This window comes from Lepidochelys kempii, chromosome 5 (genome assembly GCF_965140285.1).
Source record: "Lepidochelys kempii isolate rLepKem1 chromosome 5, rLepKem1.hap1, whole genome shotgun sequence".
NCBI classification, from domain to species: domain Eukaryota; kingdom Metazoa; phylum Chordata; order Testudines; family Cheloniidae; genus Lepidochelys; species Lepidochelys kempii.
This window is the reverse complement of record NC_136384.1, coordinates 38,418,511-38,435,884: the sequence shown is the minus strand read 5'-3', so window position 1 is coordinate 38,435,884 and position 17,374 is coordinate 38,418,511. Positions and strand designations below refer to the sequence as shown.

General features: G+C 39.9%; 1 protein-coding gene across 2 annotated transcripts in view; it reads left to right on the top strand.

Annotated features, from left to right (window-relative positions):
* Positions 1-471: 471 nt before the first annotated feature.
* Positions 472-17,374, top strand: part of PDE4D (phosphodiesterase 4D) — a 773,254-nt gene continuing 756,351 nt past the window's right edge. Inside the window, exon 1 of one of the 2 annotated variants that reach the window (XM_073343989.2) lies at positions 472-1,380. In XM_073343989.2, coding sequence (XP_073200090.1) covers positions 1,028-1,380 — 353 coding nt within the window. In that variant the 5' untranslated portion in view covers positions 472-1,027. The remainder of the gene's footprint in view (positions 1,381-17,374) is intronic. The other variant, XM_073343991.1, reaches the window with a different exon arrangement.

Genomic DNA, 17,374 nt, shown 5'->3' with positions numbered 1-17,374 from the left:
GAAATTTTAAAATAACTGTATTTGAAAAAAATGCTGTCTTGAGCTGAAACTACTGTATTGTAAATTTCAGCTGAATGATTTTTCTACAGGCAGTTACAAACTCCTGAAACTCGTGGTTTATAATGGAAAAGCTTGATTCAGCCTTCACTCCAGCAGCAGGCACAGCATCGCTATAATTAAACCTTCCTCGCGTTGATTCACAGCCAGGATTAGTCGCGGAGAGAAGAGAGAGTTTAATCATCGGGGAAGAAGAAAGACGAGGGGACGATTCAAAGTGGGAGCAGAGGACTTCTGAGCCTGATATGGGAACGATTAAAAATATAGTATAATGCTGAGAAGCGAAGGAGTTAAAAGCCTACGGTTCCATCTTTACTCAGTCAATTTAGCAGCGACATCCACTCTGTGGTACTTTGCTACTTGAAGTCACTTTCCATTCTGAGTCCAAGTGGGAGAGAAATAGAAGGCAGACAAGCAGCAAAATGCTATCTAATGCATGCTTACTTCGCTTGCCTTCAAGAAGCAAGAGAAAATCTCCAAGGAGCTTTTAAAGGATGAGAAGAATCGGAGAAATTAGCAATAGAAACTCGTCTTAGGTCATATCTAGTCCATCCCTCTGCCTGGGCTGGGCCGTTCGTTTTATTCTCCAGTGCCAGCTTCAGTCTCACAGAGCAGCTCTAGAGCTTGCTCCAGTCTCTTCTGCGCTTTGTTCTCCCCAGCGCTCCAGCCCGGCTCTCGGTGCTTGAAGCCACGAGGCTTCATCATCAGCTCCCGGCGTGACCCGGAGTGTTTTTGCGGGGAGAGGGCAGCAGCTCTCGCTCCCTGCGGCAGCTGCTCCTCGCGGAGTCCGGGGAAGTGAGGCAGGAGCTGTCCAACTTTTCAGCGCGGTTTCCCCGCGGCGCTGCTGAAGGGGGGAAAAGGCGGCAGCCTGCGGAAAGGGCTGCTGAACAGCTCCCCGCTGCTCGGGAAGCAGCAGCCGCCTGCAGCGCGGAGGTGCCCCCGCCGGCCCGCCCGAGGCGAAGGAGCGAGCATGGAGGCAGAGGACGGCGGCAGCTGCTTATCCGCGCTGGCCAACAGCGGCGACAGGGCTGGCGGCGGGGGGAGCCTGAAAGCCCCCAAACATCTGTGGCGGCACGAGCAGCCCCAGCTCCGGCAGCCGCCGCCCCAGTGCCCCCAGCCTCCGCAGCCGCCGCCGCCAGCCTCCCGAGGCCGCTACTTGGCCGGCAGCGGCAGCCGGGTGAGGCACCGCGGCTACTCGGACACGGAGCGCTACCTGAACTGCCGAGCCATGGACCGCGCGTCGTACGCCGTGGAGACCGGCCACCGGCCCGGCTTGAAGAAATCCCGGATGTCCTGGCCCTCGTCCTCCCAGGGACTCCGACGGTAGGAAGGGGCTGGGGCGCGCTGCCTGCGGGCGGAGAGCTCCCGCTCTCCCTCCATCGCCGCTCCCGCGTCCCCCGCTCCTGGCTGGTGGGGCTGGGGGGGGGAGGCTGGCGGCATTGGGGTGACTGCCAGGCGTTCCCGCCATCTGCGCCCGCCCCCCTCCCCCCAGCCCAGAGCCCCCTTCTGTGCGCCCGGCAGCTGTTTGACAGGAAGGGCCATTGCTGGGGGGTGGGATGTGAGAGGAATCCGTGGGGGAGGATGACAGGGAGGGCAGGTTAGGGAGGGCTGGGTAGGGGCCGGCAGGACAGAAGGGGGGGGGAGGCACCAGGGCAGAGGTGAGACCTGTAGTGAGGGCTTTGGGGAAGGGGGCTGGGGGGGCATCAGGACACAGGCGCGAGGGGAGGTAATGAGGGCACAGCTGCGGGGGAGAGGTGTATGCTGTGCCAAGCCACCTTGGAATTGGGGGCCACTTACTTAGCAGCTGAGTCCTGAGTCAGGCTGTAGTTGGATGGCCAAGAGGAACCGAGGAAGAACTTGTCTTTTTATCATACAAATAGGGAGAGACTTTGACACCCCGCCACCCCCACCCAAAGCAACCCACCACCAAACACGTGGCTGATTTGGGAAAGTTTGAGAGCAAAATGTATAATCATCTTCCCCAGAAATGTGTTCATTCATTACATAGGCTCATTATAGCACATCACCCACTGCAGAGCGCCTGGCTTAGCGGGAAGGGGACCCCTTTCTCCTTCTCCCTGCTACTCGCTCCTCATTAAAGAGAATCTAAAAGATGCACTGCTGCTTTCATTACAGTGCTATCTTAGGAGGATAAAATGTTGGTACTGAGAAGGGGAGGGAAGGATGAAACCAGTGCTGTCAACATAAGGTTCCAATCATAACCGTTTTGTGTGAAGGTGAGCAGTGTAACAGATCCAGGGTTAGAGACTTGCTAGGATTTATGGGTTAAATGGAGAAATAGACTAATGATTTTTTTTAGTCAGAGGGAGGAGTCCATCATATAATAGTCTATGGTCCCCTATTAAGTGAGCTATATATTATTTTGCTGTGTGCAGCTAAATGGTCCCTACTTTGCAGTTTATGGGCTATATAGAGTGATACCTTTTTTTTAAACTGAACTCTCTGTTACAATCAATGGGTAGTTTTGCTATAAAACTGATGGCAGGGTGTAGTTCAATTTATAATTCTTCATTTGCAGCAAGTAGAACCACTTCCTTTAGTTGGAAAAACGACACCTTTGAATCTGAATATTAGGTGGACATTGTGAATAAAGGCTTGTAGTGAAATGTGGGAAGAGGAACTTTGAACTGCAGTTAAATATTGATAAGATTTTTTTTTCTAATTTGGATGGTCAGACTCCTACAGTGTGGTATGCTTTGTGAATAAATACCAGAGAATTATTTTGTGCATACTAGAGCTCTACAGTAGGTGACCTTGTGCATGGTATGATTGTGCCCCTCTGGTAAACTGTGAGAGACACACACATGCTCTCTTGCACTCAGTTACTCTGTTTCTGCACAACACTAGCCCTAGTCTCCATTTTATACATAGTACATAAAAATAATTTCAACAACTAAAATTTAGAATTGTATTTTTACTTGGTCTGTCTTTAATATCTTTTGTTTCAAGTGACAGTTCCACTATTAAATCTTTGTATCCCTTATGTGAGCTTGTGTTTGTCCATAATTATTACATTGATTTTAACACAGAGATTTAAGTGAACAAATAATAATGTCTAAGAATGAACTATCTTCTATTTTAATAACCATTTGAATGTATTACAGTATTTCAATAGATAAAAACATTCACTGTATGGTTTAGGATTTTAGTTTTCGAGAATAAATGTTGATTCTTTACTTGAAACAAGTAAAGTAGTATAGCTGGTGTGAATCACAAAATGATGGCATAAGTATTCAGCATTTTCCCATATTGTGACTGGTCTTAACACATTCTCAGGGTTGCATGTTCGTAGTACTCAACTAATCAGTTAGTGAGAGGGTGAGAAGCCAAGGGAAAAAATGCTGCTATTGCTTTTTCCCTTCTCTTTTTGTATCATTTTGGAGTTTTTAGTAACTAATTGTTCTTCAGAATAGAGAAATGTGTAGGAGCTTAAAATTCTCCATGAACATTGTGTTAATAATATTGTTTTGACTAAACCATGCTACTTTATAATTCAAGGGTTTGTAGTGGTTATTTTCATCTTATGTTCTAGGAAACACATGCTTCAGATGCATCTATTTTTCTGAAGTAAGGAAGAAAAGTGGTGTAAGGAAGCTTAGCTAAAGTGTATTTGTTGACAACATAAATGAATACACAAAGTAAAATATTCTGATTGAAAACAGGTAACGGTTGAATGTAAAATCAAAATGGACTGTAACAAATTCTATTTAAATGTTTAAAGATATTGAAGAAATTTTAGAAAGATCAGGTTTTCTAGAGCTTTGATAGGGGATCACTTACAACTTAAATCCCAAGTGTTATAGCAGTGTTGCTGTTTTCATTATAAACAAAAAAGTACCTGTAGCAATATACTCCCTTAGTATTTCTGTATAATTTGTATTTTGAGCAAAATTTTTTGAAAAGAAGGTAAGTCTTTAGGAGTACTTCAGTTCATTTTTGGTGACTTTCCAGAGAAGGCTTTGTTTAATTTGTGTTTTTAGTACTACTAGATAATTTAAGCTATTTGTCAGAAGAACATCTCTTTAAAAATGCTTCATGGATGGATCGATTCCCTGGGGACATACTGGCTAGTATGATGGATGTTTCTAATTTTTTTTTAAATTCATAAAATCAGAAAATAGGACACAACTTGTTTATAGTGTCTATGTAGAAATGGATATCATACCATATTGTATTAAAGGGATACAGTTAAATAGTGTTGACTCAAAATTTAGATTGTGTATAAGAGTTTTTACAAAATGTACTGGAGTGCAATTTGAAAACTTGGTCATGATTTTTTAAAACCTACTCAGTGAAAACATTTTTAAAGTTCCTTCTGTAGTGTTTTAAGCTTTACCTGCAAAATACTCAAACTCATGCATAACTGTGTTGTGCTAGAACATGAGAACAAGAAAGTGAATTTGTTAAAACCAAAGTTAAACAGGCCAATCTAGTTTTATTATCCAAACTGAGGAAAATTAAAAATTAAAAACAACTTCCCCCAACCCCCAAAAAGTAAGCATAAATGGCAAAGAGAATTAGGTGTTTAAAAATGCAGTTTTTTATAATATGGTACTGTTTTATTAATTATATTTATTACAGCAGTGTCTAAGGACAAAAAAAAGAATGGGGCCCCATTGTGCTAGACCACTTACAAACAGAGTAGCAGACAGTTCCTGCCATAAAGATCTTACAATCTAAACAGACAAGACAGACACTGGGTGGAGAAAGGGGCAGAACACAAAAACAAGTGAACAATGTGATAGTGAAAATGTCATGTTAGTTCCATGCATTTTGGGGGTGGAGGACTGAGGGAGGCTGCAGGGAGTTGGTTAGGAGGGGATCAGCTAAAAGGAGAACACAGAAAATGAAATATTGTTTATAAATATAATTTTAATGCAGTGTCTCTTTATAATTACCACTGCACTTCTTTAAGAATAATTTATTGTAGTACACTTTTTTTTCAAGAAACCCAACAATATTTCATTACATAGAAAAGTACATCAGAATCATTGTGTCATCTCTTCTTAAATGGAGAATTATCCCCTGTATTTTAAAATTTGAAGGTAATCTTGAATTCATGTACACAGGAAGGCTAAAGGAAGCAGTGTAGTTCATTAGGTAGTTGGGAACTAGAAGTCAGGTGACCTGGGATCTTTTCCTGACTTTGCAACTTGCTCACTGTGTGGCCTTGGACATGTCAATTAACTTATTGGTTCCTGACTGTGGTTGTGTATAAAATATGGATAGAAATACAGCAATTACTAATCTCTGTTAAAGTATTCTGAGATAATTGAATGAAAGGCGTGATATGTAAGTGTAAAATATTACTGAGTTTAACTTCACCACGTGGTATTTTCATCTCCAGTTTTTCTATTTGAAATTTGTGACTTCAGAAAGGTACAGGATGGAGCTGATGATGTAGTAAGTAAACACTGGGATACATCTTACATATACAACATTTCAATTTACCATTGGGGCTAGTTGCCATGTCTCTACATAATATTTCTGCAGCCTTGTAAACCACAATCTAAAGGGCTACAGGTATTTGTACGATTGTTGTAATATAAAAGAGGTCTGATTTGTTTTGCAATTTTATTACAGACGTCTCTTCTAAATCTACTCTATTTACTAGTCAATTATATTGAAGGCAAATAGAGGAATGTGAAATAAATACAGATTTTTTGCAAATAACTGGAATACCTGCTCCATTTGGTGAGTTAAATGGTTTTATGTTAGTAATAGGAAAACGATTTGACTCAGATTATTCACTTGCCCACCACTGTTCCAAAAACTTTGAGTTCTGGATTCCTGTTCTCACAGACCCAGTAATCTATCGTCTGTTAGACTCCAGAACCAGCCCTTCTTACTGTAAAATATTTCTGGACAGGGTGTTGCCCAGGTTTTTAGAGCTCTGGGTCATTTCAGGCCAGATTTCCCTTTATACCCTGAGGGCTAAATGACCAAAAAGTACATGGTGCAATTTGTGTGTGTGTGTGTATATTGTCATAATTTCAGGCACCTGTGTTCCCCCTCAGTGGTCCACCAAGGACACCCATGATTATTATGAGTTTCTGACTCCCAGATGTCACTTCTCCTGGGCAGAGATCAGCGTCTCACTCCCTCCTAACTGGAGATTTTAATGCTGCACATCATACACCACAATGCTCCCTGTCATACACCATAATATCCCCAGCAAGCCAAACTGCCTAAAAATGCCACAGTCTTTTCTCTGCGTTCCCTCCAAGGGCTATGTCTATTGCCCACAGTTTTAAGTTACCACACAGATCCTTGTAAGGGAGCATATTCATTCTTAAGGTAAGAGCATTGCTGTGAAAACATATACAAAATTAAGTTTCTACACATGTGTTAAAAAGTCTATCAGAAGACACTCCCAACTCCAGCCTGGGATTGGATTTTCCCTGTGATTACAAGTTCACATCTGTTTTAGAACCAGAACAAAAGCTGGGCACATCAGCCATTTATTTATGCAGCTCAGGCCTTTGGCCTTGGCCTTCTGTAGTATGTAATCAGCGGATGATGACCACCTCCTTAGGACATAGCTTCAAAAAGGTTTTTATATAACCTGAGTTGGGGAATTTGCATTAACATCTTCCTTAGGATTCCCCAGGAGTTCCACTTAACACTTATGGTCTCCAAAGTTCATAGCTGTCTAGCACATTTTCAATATATTCTTTTGAACTCCCCGGTCTCACATCTGTCCTATCTACACCCCCCCGCCCCAAGAGGTTATGTACAATCCTGGTACCTCATCACCCCCTTGTGGCATAGCTAGTGAGACGCAAGGTTTCTGTGGCTACAGCTCTAGGTACTAGAAAAAATCATTATCACTTCACAAATCTGGGCAAAAAAATGATTGATAGCTCTAACAGAATGCAAGGTTCTTTTCATCCCAAGTCACACCTTTGATCTTTTGCTCAGTTTGAAACTTCTCTTTTGATCAAGTATCAGAGGAGTAGCCGTGTTAGTCTGTATCCACAAAAACAACAAGGAGTCTGGTGGCACCTTAAAGACTAACAGATTTATTTGGTCATAAGCTTTCGTGGGTAAAAACCCCCACTTCTTCAGATGCATGGAGTGAAAATTACAGATGCAGGCATAAGTTTTTTTGATCAGTTATTCACCTTAGTTATGCCCTAAGGACCTCCATGCAATCCAAGACAAGTGAGGGCTATGGTATTTTCAAACTTGACATACCAACAAAAACAGCTTTTCAGAATGTGGTGACAGCCTGTATAATAGCAGTAATGTTTAGGAGATTTGTCATTTACTTCTCTGGCAGCTGTTTATTGCTTTGTTTACTACTATATTCAAAGTGTTATTGGAACCTAGATATTGTAATGATTGGCATACTTTGAATCCCTGAAAGATACAAATACTTTTCTGAACTTAATAAATATTGTTGGACTAATGTCCATTATGAATTGTCCAGAAAGTAATTTAAACAAATAATTCTTATATATTTCAAAATTGCATTGATATAAGTGACTATAGCATCCTACTTTTAATTTTAATTTTCCTTCCAGTGATTGCTTCAGTTTTACATCTTCAGATTACTTAGTTATGTGATTTGAAATGCTCTGTAATTACAAATAGCTAAGTTTTATGCTGTATGAAATTATAAGAATAAATATTGACTTTTAAAATGAGGGTATTTATATTTGCAAAATATGTTTGTTTGAAGAACATTCATTTCATTGCATGTGGGTGTTGGTTTCCTTCTTTGTTAAATATAGGAATGTGATACTTGCGTGTGACATGTTCATCTTAATCAAGTAAAAGTAAAATGGAACAATTTATATTTAACAGACATTGCCTTATTCTTTCTGACCTCTTTTTGCCTAAATTTATTACAATCATTATTTAATTTATTTCACAATGGAAACTGTATTCTCTAATAATTCTTCAACCCTAATAGAACCAGAACCATTTAAATTAGGTTTCAGTGTAGTCATGTTTAAATGTTATTTGAAGTACCTGTTCAAGGAATAGATGTACTTCTTACAAATAAGCTAACAGGAGGCAATAGTGCCAGCTCTCTGGTGTTTTTTCACCTTTCAGCTGACCTTCCATAAGCTGGAGGGGTCAGAGCTGATGGCACATCCACTATCTGTGTACCGGTTGCCCCTCCAACTCCTATCCATATGAATCCTACTGGAATTTCCCAGGCAGGTTAATTTTGATCATCATCAACTTAGGTAGGTGTCTTTTCTGCATTCTGAAACCTCCTTTAGGGGAGAGATCCTGGAGGCAGCCTCCGTTAGGGAAACCTGTGAGACCAAGCCTATTTCGGAGATTTTTTGCTATGTGACAAGTGCATATATGAGTGGAGAGGCAAGAAAGGGCAGGTCTGAAACATGTGCAGAAACACAGGACTTTTGTGCAGATGGCTTTACATCTATATGCATAGGCCAGGATGTACAGGTTCTGAGACTAAACCTCCTGCTGATTCTGGGGATGTGGGAAAGGTGTGAGGAAAGGATATCAGACAAACCCCATTCTTTACAATCTAAAGAACAAGGTTCACAGATCCATTACAATAGGTACTTTATTCTGCTTATAGCTTGGTGGCAGAACCAAACTTGTCAGTCACTGGTAGCAAGAGAATATCATGTCTACCTGGCTCAGCCAGGCCTCCTTGCTGTAGAGTTTTTTTTTTCTGAGGGAAATGCTATACTTTCATTTCTAAGTTATGACTAACAGTGTAGCTCAATAATGTCTCCATCTAATTTCAGTCTGTGTCCTGGGGCTCCACTTGTCTTTTTGCAGGGGAGATTGTCCTCTGAGCTCTGCTTTCACTTCTGGGTGTGTCTACTCTGCAATTAAACACTCCTGGCTGGCCTGTGTCAGCTGACCCAGGCTTATGGGGCTCAGGCTAAATGGCTGTTTAACTGCAGTGTACATGTTCAGGCTCAGGCTGGAGCCCAGGATCTGGAACCCTCCTGCCTCGCGGGGTCCCAGAGCCCAGACTCCAGTCCAAGCCAGAATGTCTAAACCACAGCTAAACGGCCCCTTAGCCCTAGCCCCATGAGCCTGAGTCAGCTGACACCAGCCAGCTGCAAGTTCTTAATTGCCGTGTAGATGTGCCCACAGGCTGCAGGGAGAGAACTAAGCTGAGAAAAGCCAGAGAAAAAGGGAAGGGTCTTTGTCCCCTACCTCACCCTTGACTGTTTTGTTGGGGAGTTCAGTCTTTGATTAGGGCAGAGAAAGTCCTTCCCACTCCAGCCTAGATGATGCATGGTTGCACTGGCCTTCCTTTCTGGGCAGGAAAAGGGGCATGCAGGATTGGAATAGCTGGCTTTGGGGGCAAGCATCTCCATGAGGCAACTGTTGCCGGAAGGGCAGCATGCCAGAACAAAGATTGTGCCTGGATCCCACACCAACAGCCACATCTCTTACAGTGTAACTCAGCCACCTATTCCCATTGAGCCTCAGAAAGAGGGCACAACAAACAGGGTAGACATTGCCAATACTGGAGAGTGGAATAAGGGACCTTTGGGTCCTGCCCCTTCCCCTGTCGCCACCTATATAACAGACCTCCTAGAGCATCCCTACTCCTATCCCAACCTGTGGGGAAACATAGGTTTATCTGACCCATATGGACCTCATACAGTAGAAATGGATAGAGTCTCTAGGAAACCAATTTTTGTACCCTGGGTTAGTAGCTTCCCTGAGAGAGAGACAAGTTGGATTAAGCAGAGTGGAAACTGCACCCAGAACTATACTATCTCATTGAAAGTCAATTAAATGAGCTGGCAGTTAATCTCCTTGCACCTATAAACAGCAATAAAGCACCCTGTGAACTCTCCATATGTCAGGGCTTAGGATACAAATTTTGAATTATCTCTTGCACGGTGGGGCAAGGTCTCTGCTATATTCCTTCTCATCTCTTCCATTGTTTCCCTGGGGCATACAAAAGATAGCAAGGAGAAAGTACCAGTGAGATACTGTTTAACCTAGGCTTGGACCTTCCTATGTCAGTGTCTCACAGAAGAAAAATGTTAAAAAATCCAGTCCTCCATACAGCAACAGACATATTCAAAATGGATACTTGGATCAAGTGATTATTGCTCTCATGGGTCATAGAAAGAATTTAATGAATAACTGCCTGAAGCAAAATCCATTATTCAAATGCCACTTTAAACAAGTGAAACATAGCCTTTAATTCCTCCAGGATGACATTGTTGTGAGTGTATGAATGTCCAAGCCACAAGATCTAGTCTTTGTACTGTAATGTTCTTAGCATGTTCACAAGAAGAAATTTGTATAAACCCTGACGTTAAATGCTTCTTTAGGAGCATCTATCCTGATTCCAGCCCCATAAGGTTACAGAGCATGATCTTGGAACCTCATTCTGGTCCTAGTAGTAATATTTTAAGTGAATCCCTGTGGCAGGTGCCATTATATCTCCTATCCATTAAAGTAAACGTTAGGAGCACTAATAATCTCCTAGCAGAAAAGTCCTGTGTCCTGTAATGAGATCTGCTAGCTTGCCATATGGCTATCAATACTTACATTTACCAAATTCTGCATATTGGTCATAGTCTTCTGTCACAAATGGCATTGGCTAAAGACTTTTTCATGCTTCAGTGCCCAGTGGATGATCTAGGATCCCTAATATACCTCATTTTGGGATGTCGATATGTAAAGGATTATCCTTCTTCCCACTCTGGCGGCACACTGCTGTGAAAATCTCATTGCAACAGCTGATCTCAGCAAAATGAAGAATAGAAACATTTATCTATGCTTACTTGAAAATTTTGTTTCTTTGAGTAATAAGGTCCATGTACCTGGCCAACCCTGAAGACAAATGGATCATCCAGAATAGAGATGAAAATTGGCATCCAAAGATTCAGGTTTATTTCATTTGGGAAAATTAATCCCCACACTCTGCAGCAGGAGAAACTGTCGTATTTTTTCCTTTACAGTATAGTTAACGCAATGTGTAATTTTAGGATAGTAGAATGGAATTATCCTGGCTATTTGTCCTGTAGTTATCTCGACTACAGAGAACTTCACTCATTCATTCCCCTGCTGCCAATGATTGACAGGTCTTGTTCTGCCTCAAACGGCAAGTAGGCTGAAGCACCCATTTAAAAAGATTTGTGGACCTTAGAATGAAGAAAGGAAATTTTCAGGTAAACGCAGTTTAAAATGTTCCTATTTTAAATTTGATAGAACATGGAGAATTAAACTGATGAACTGATCACTGTTGCTCACTCTAAAATTCAGCATAAGTCATTTTAACTAAACCCTGAGTTTTATTCGATTTTTGATCCACAAGTAGAAACTATAAATCTCCATATAGTACAAACAAAATGTTAACTTAGTATGATTTGTATTATATTTATAGGAAATTGTAAAACTGGATTGTATAGAGTGCAATTTTGGAAAACGATTTATTTTTTAAAATTCATGAAAATTTATGGAGAATATTAATTTTGGTCTGCATTTGTTTTTCAGGGAGTAAAAACCAGAAGCTTGGACATGTGTAATAGTACCTGTGGGTCTTAGCTACTTTCCATTGATTACTTTAGGCCAAATTAATAATAATAATTAGAACTGAGCAAAAAATGTTGGCCAATATATTCACCGAAAAAAATGCAGTTTCAGGTGAACAAAAACTATTTGTGAATTCAATCCAAATTTGCAAAAAATAGTTTTAGCCAAAAAAAATTAATTTTTTTAAAGTTAAAACATTTTATTTTGAAATTTAGCTAGCTTTATTTAAAGAAACAAACAGAATCCCTGAAAATAAAACAAAGTGAAAAGATATTAATTTTATGTCAGACAAAACATTTTGTTTGACCCAAAAGAGCATTGTTTTGGTTTTTCATTTCAGTGAGGAAAAAGAAATTCCATTTCAAGTCAATCTAAAACTTTTTTTTTTTTTAAAAACTCTGTTTGTTCAGCCATCACACTGAAAAATCATTGTCTCAGCTCTAATAATAATAATAATTAATAATTACCAGCTGGACAATGGGATGGGAGGAGGTATTTTTTCATATTCTCTGTGTGTATATATAATGTCTGCTGCAGTTTCCACGGCATGCATCTGATGAAGTGAGCTGTAGCTCACGAAAGCTCATGCTCAAATAAATTGGTTAGTCTCTAAGGTGCCACAAGTACTCCTTTTCTTTTTGCGAATACAGACTAACACGGCTGTTACTCTGAAACCAATAATATAATATTTAGCTCTTATATAACACATTTTATCTGTAGATTATTTAATTTCATGCCTGGTTTATGTGATTCTGTGGTTATGGGGTTTATCCATTTGGGGCTAAATTAAGTGAATTGCTGAATGCTATCAGCCCTTATTGTAGTCCGTTCGAGGTAAGGATGCTCATTACTATGCAGAATCAGGCCCTTTATAATGCTTCCCTCTTCCACCATAACCAACAGAATTTTTCAAAATGTTTGAGAAATTATTACAGTCAAAAAGGGATTTTTTTTTAACTGCACACTGTGGTAATCAAATGAAACTGCTTATTGTAGTTTTGTTCTTCAGTATGTGCATCCAATTTTTTCTTTTCTTGGTGACAAGTTCTCAAGTTCCTTTCTACATATGAAGTCTCCATTCCACAGACTCCCCTCCTCAGGGGATGAGAGAACAATTTAATGGGAGTCTTCAAAAGCTTCTAGAAACTGTGTCTTACCCTCAGAGTATAATCAGCCAATAGTTTGTTCTTATGTTCTACTGTGTCTACACACAAAGTCAGCAAATGACAAACTTTATTTCACTGGTTTTATTGCCAGAGAGCTTTTGAGTGGAGTTCTATCAAAGGTCATAGAACCTTGTCTCCACAAAGTGCAGTCTGGTTATATTAAACTCAGGCCTGATCTACCCGTAGGCTGATCTAGCTGCATTGCTAGTTGTGTATTATTAGGAAAATCAATTTGTAATCTATATTGCAAGGATTATTTGCTTTATTATCTTTTATTTTATTCTACTGGCCATAGACAATATAAGCATATAGTGGTGTTTTTTATTTGATTACAGAATTCTGTTAAATTTTAATGCACTGTCTAAAAGACTTTTGTTTTTGAAGTAGCCACTCAAGCCTAATTCTGATAAGTCTGCAGTCTCATCATAGACTATGGAGAACAAGGCTTTTTATTGTAAAAGTACATTGTCAAATAATTCAGAAAAGTCATAGTTATGTTGGATGATGAAACTAAGAGGTTTACATTCCTTCCACAGTATGAGCTATTACAAAATGTGCAGGTAGAAATATCTGCCTTTGCTTTCACTTGACTGGAGAGGTATGCTGGTGTTTAAAAGGTCTCTACTTCAGAATGGACAATCGGTTTTCAATTTCAAATAACTTCCTACAGGAAATGATTACTGTAGTTTTAACACATGTTCATTTTCATGGCAACCCTCTTTAAGATGAGGAGAAAAACTTAAAGTTGGGTGTACAAAAGGCAGACATCCCTTACTGAACATAGCAGTTCAATATGGATGGAGAAATTTGGTAGTATATTTATTAATGAGAAAGTACTAGAAAAAGACTTTTTCTTACATGAAAAGTATTTTCTAGTGCAAGTTCTTTAAAGAAGCATTATGCTGAGCCCTGGCAAAGGTGTCACTGTATATTACAGAGACAAAGTGGGTGAAGTAATATATTGGACCAACTTCTGTTGGTGAGAGAGAGAAGCTTTCAAGATCACACAGATCTCTTCAGATCTGGGACATGTACTCAGAGTGTCACAGCGAAACACAAGGTGACCAGATTGTTTAGCATAAGTAGTTAATACATATTTCAAGGGACCATTCAAGGTGAAGTGACCCATTTTCTCCATATGAATGGAGGGGTGTTAAGAAGGTGGGGGAGAAGCAGCTGCAGGGAGGGGGGTGGGTGTTAATGGATTTTAGATTGTTGTAATAAGCCATACATCCAGTGTCTCTATTCGGTCCATGATTTTTAGTGCCTTGCAAAGTTATACATTTAAGCTCCCAGGCTCATCTTTTGAAGGTGTTGTGCAGGTTTCCTTTGAGGATGAGGACTGAGAGATCAGATATAGAATCATTGCTTTGTGAAAAGGGTTCAACAATGGGTGATATGCTGTTTTTGTCTTTTATCATTTTCCTGTGAGTTCATTTGAGAGCGTTGTGATTGTCTAGTTCATGGTGCTTTTTTGTAAAGCACTTGTAGGTAAGACAGAGCTTCTGAGTAGACTGGATACAGCTCATGGTACGTGTATTCAATGTCCTCCATGGTACGTTTTCGGTGATGGGCACTGTATTAAAAGTTTACATATCAGGGGACAGATCCAAATCCTATTAAAAATCTATGGAAAGACTTTTATTTATTTCTGTGACAGATGGACTGGACCCCAAGAGTGTAGATTCATTTAAATACTTTTTATTCTTAGAAAAATCTTCTTGTACTTTGGCACATTTAAAATGTAATAAAAATATCCTCATTCATTTTTTTCTGCAATAAACATTTTACTTGCTCCTAGTTATTTTATTCCTTTTATAATTTCAAAAAGAGTAAAGGAAAGTGTTAAACCCTTTCATTATTACTCTTAATTCCTCTGACTCAATGAAACCTACCACATAACTTTCCAAAAAGAATTATGTATTAAGGTAGAACCATGCAGTATAATTTATGGATATCAAAAGTGTAAGTGCTACACATGTAGACATATCCAAGATAGCTGTGATCTACCTAGGCTGAATAACAGCAGCAGCAAAGGCACGGTAACTTAGGCTGTACTACCCCCTTTCCCCTCCCGCCCTGCCCCTAATCCTGGGTATATGTCTGAGCTGCTATCCCGTGTTGCTGCAGCTTCACTACAATTATTATTCAAGCTAGTTAGATCAAAGCTAGCTTGGGTGTCTATGTGTGGTGCAGTCACACCTCTGATTTCAGTGTAGACATACACTTTGTGAAGCTTGATGGTTTCAGTGCATAGGAATGTTGTGACACTTCTTTGTGGTTTTGATTCACACGTGACCTTATTTCTTGTGTTTTGCTTTGAGTTTTGTTTTTAAATTAATTTAAAAATTGAAAACAAAACACAACCAAAACCACAGACTTGAATAGTTTCCAGGGGGAACCATTTCTTAGCCCAAGTTTATTCAGAATATAGCCCAGGTTTTCTTTTAACTTGATTTGAGCTCTGGTTCTATAATGAAAACTTTACAGAATTCTGCAAATTTCTATTCATTCATTAGATGAAAGTGAGAATCATCTTTTGAAAACGACCTTAAATCTTCCAAATTATGTGGAATTTATATTTGTTTACAATGCTGTTCATTAACTTCAGAAGACTAATAGGCTAGTCGTAGCATCTAGATCTGTTCAATGCAATGTAAATGAGATTTTTTTCTTCATTTTTACTTATTGCATGTACAGTCTAAGATGTTAGTGTTATTATTTTGACTGATTTTTATCTCAAGTTCATTCAACAATGTCATACTTCTGCAGGGGTGATACAGAGAGAGGCTAGAGGTTTGCTATGGTGGAGAGGTGTAAATGTACTATACTTGTGTGTGCAGGATGCAGAGCCCATATTTGGTCATGGCCAAATTGAGCGTTAGCTCTAAGTTCACTTTCTTTCTCTCTCTCCCTCCTGCACCCGGCCCACCCCCATGCCCCCCACTCCGCAGGGCCTAAGGAAAGATGAGGTAGGGATGGATATTACAAGACAACACTCAGGGTCTCCAGGAACAAGGAAGGAAAGTCCATAGGAGTAGCTGCTTGGAGGACATAAAAAGAGAGGATGTGTTGAAGAAAGGAGGTCTCCATACTTCATCACTACAGGGCTGAAATAACTACTAAATCAAAATACTGGGCATAGCAAGGATCATTTACTGTCAAAGTTGTACATAGTTTAGGTTAATTTGTAAATTCTAATATGAAACAATTCAGAGATACAAGGAAGCAACCTTTTTTCTACATAAAATAAATGTATAGTTCAGAAGCTGGAGATCTTTACATAAAATATTAATAACTCAGAACTTGCTGGTTTCCAGTCCCTGCTCCAGGTTGTATGAAATATCTGAATAGTCTTTGGAACAGCTTCAACAGGAGAGATTGAGAGACACCTACCTCAGAATTATCAGTGGGCACAATTTAAATTCCTGCTCCACATCAGACACAGGGGAGAATTGAATCAGGATCTCCCACATCCCAGTGGAGTGTCCTAACTACTGGGCGAAACATTATGAAGAAGAATAGCAACCTCCTCTTCCTCTGGCTGTTTTGTGAATGGCAGCAAAGTCCCCTTCTGAATTTAGCCTGAAAATTTATTTTTTGGCTAAAATTATTTGGCAAAGCTGTGTCAAATTTGCAAATAGTTTGGACTGAAACTGTACTTCACAACTGCTTGTTTTAAAAATGTTGCCCAGATTTTGTTTAGCAAGACTGAAGTAAAACAAACTAAGGCCTCATCTTAAAATATTTATTTGGGTAGCATACAGAAAATTAAATTATTCATTGTAAAATACCTATGTCAATTTAAATAATATATAGGAGTGCAGAATAGTCCACTTGAATGAAAGTAATTGGTTATTTTTATCCCTGTGCAAATGTACCCTTTTGATATCAAAGGTAGGTGCTATGCATGTAAAGATTACAGAATATTGAACTAGAGATTTGTTATGTAGGCCATAAAGGACAGTTTTGCTCTGAGGTGGATGAGGCAATATCTTTTATTGGATTAAATTCAATTGGTGAGAGAGTGAGAGAAGCTTTCGAGCTCTTCTTCAAGTCTGGGGAATGTACTCAGTGTCACAGCTAAACACAAGGTGGAACCGATTGTTTAGCTTAAGTAGTAAACACATATTTGAAGGAACCGTTTAAAGTGAAGTAAAATGTTAACACCTCATCTATCATGGTGGCGGAGGGGGGTGTTGGAGAAGATTGGGGTGGGGGAGAATGGGTTATAGATTGTTGTATTAAGCCATAAATCCAGTGTCTGTATTCAGTCCCTGATTTTTAAGGTCTAGCAAAGTTATGAATTTAAGCTCCCAGGTTCATTGCTTGTGAAAAGGGGTTAATCATAGGTGATATGCTGTTTTTGTCTTTTATCACTTTTCTGTGTGAGTTCAACATCTTCATTAATGATCTGGATGATGGGATGGATTGCACCCTCAGCAAGTTCACAGATAGCACTAAACTGGGGGGAGACTTAGATATGCTGGAGGGTAGGGATAGGGTCCAGAGTGACCTAGACAAATTGGAGTATTGTGCCAAAAGAAATCTGATGAGGTTCAACAAGGACAAGTGCCGAGTCCTGTACTTAGGATGGAAGAATCCCATGCACCGCTACAGGCTGTGGA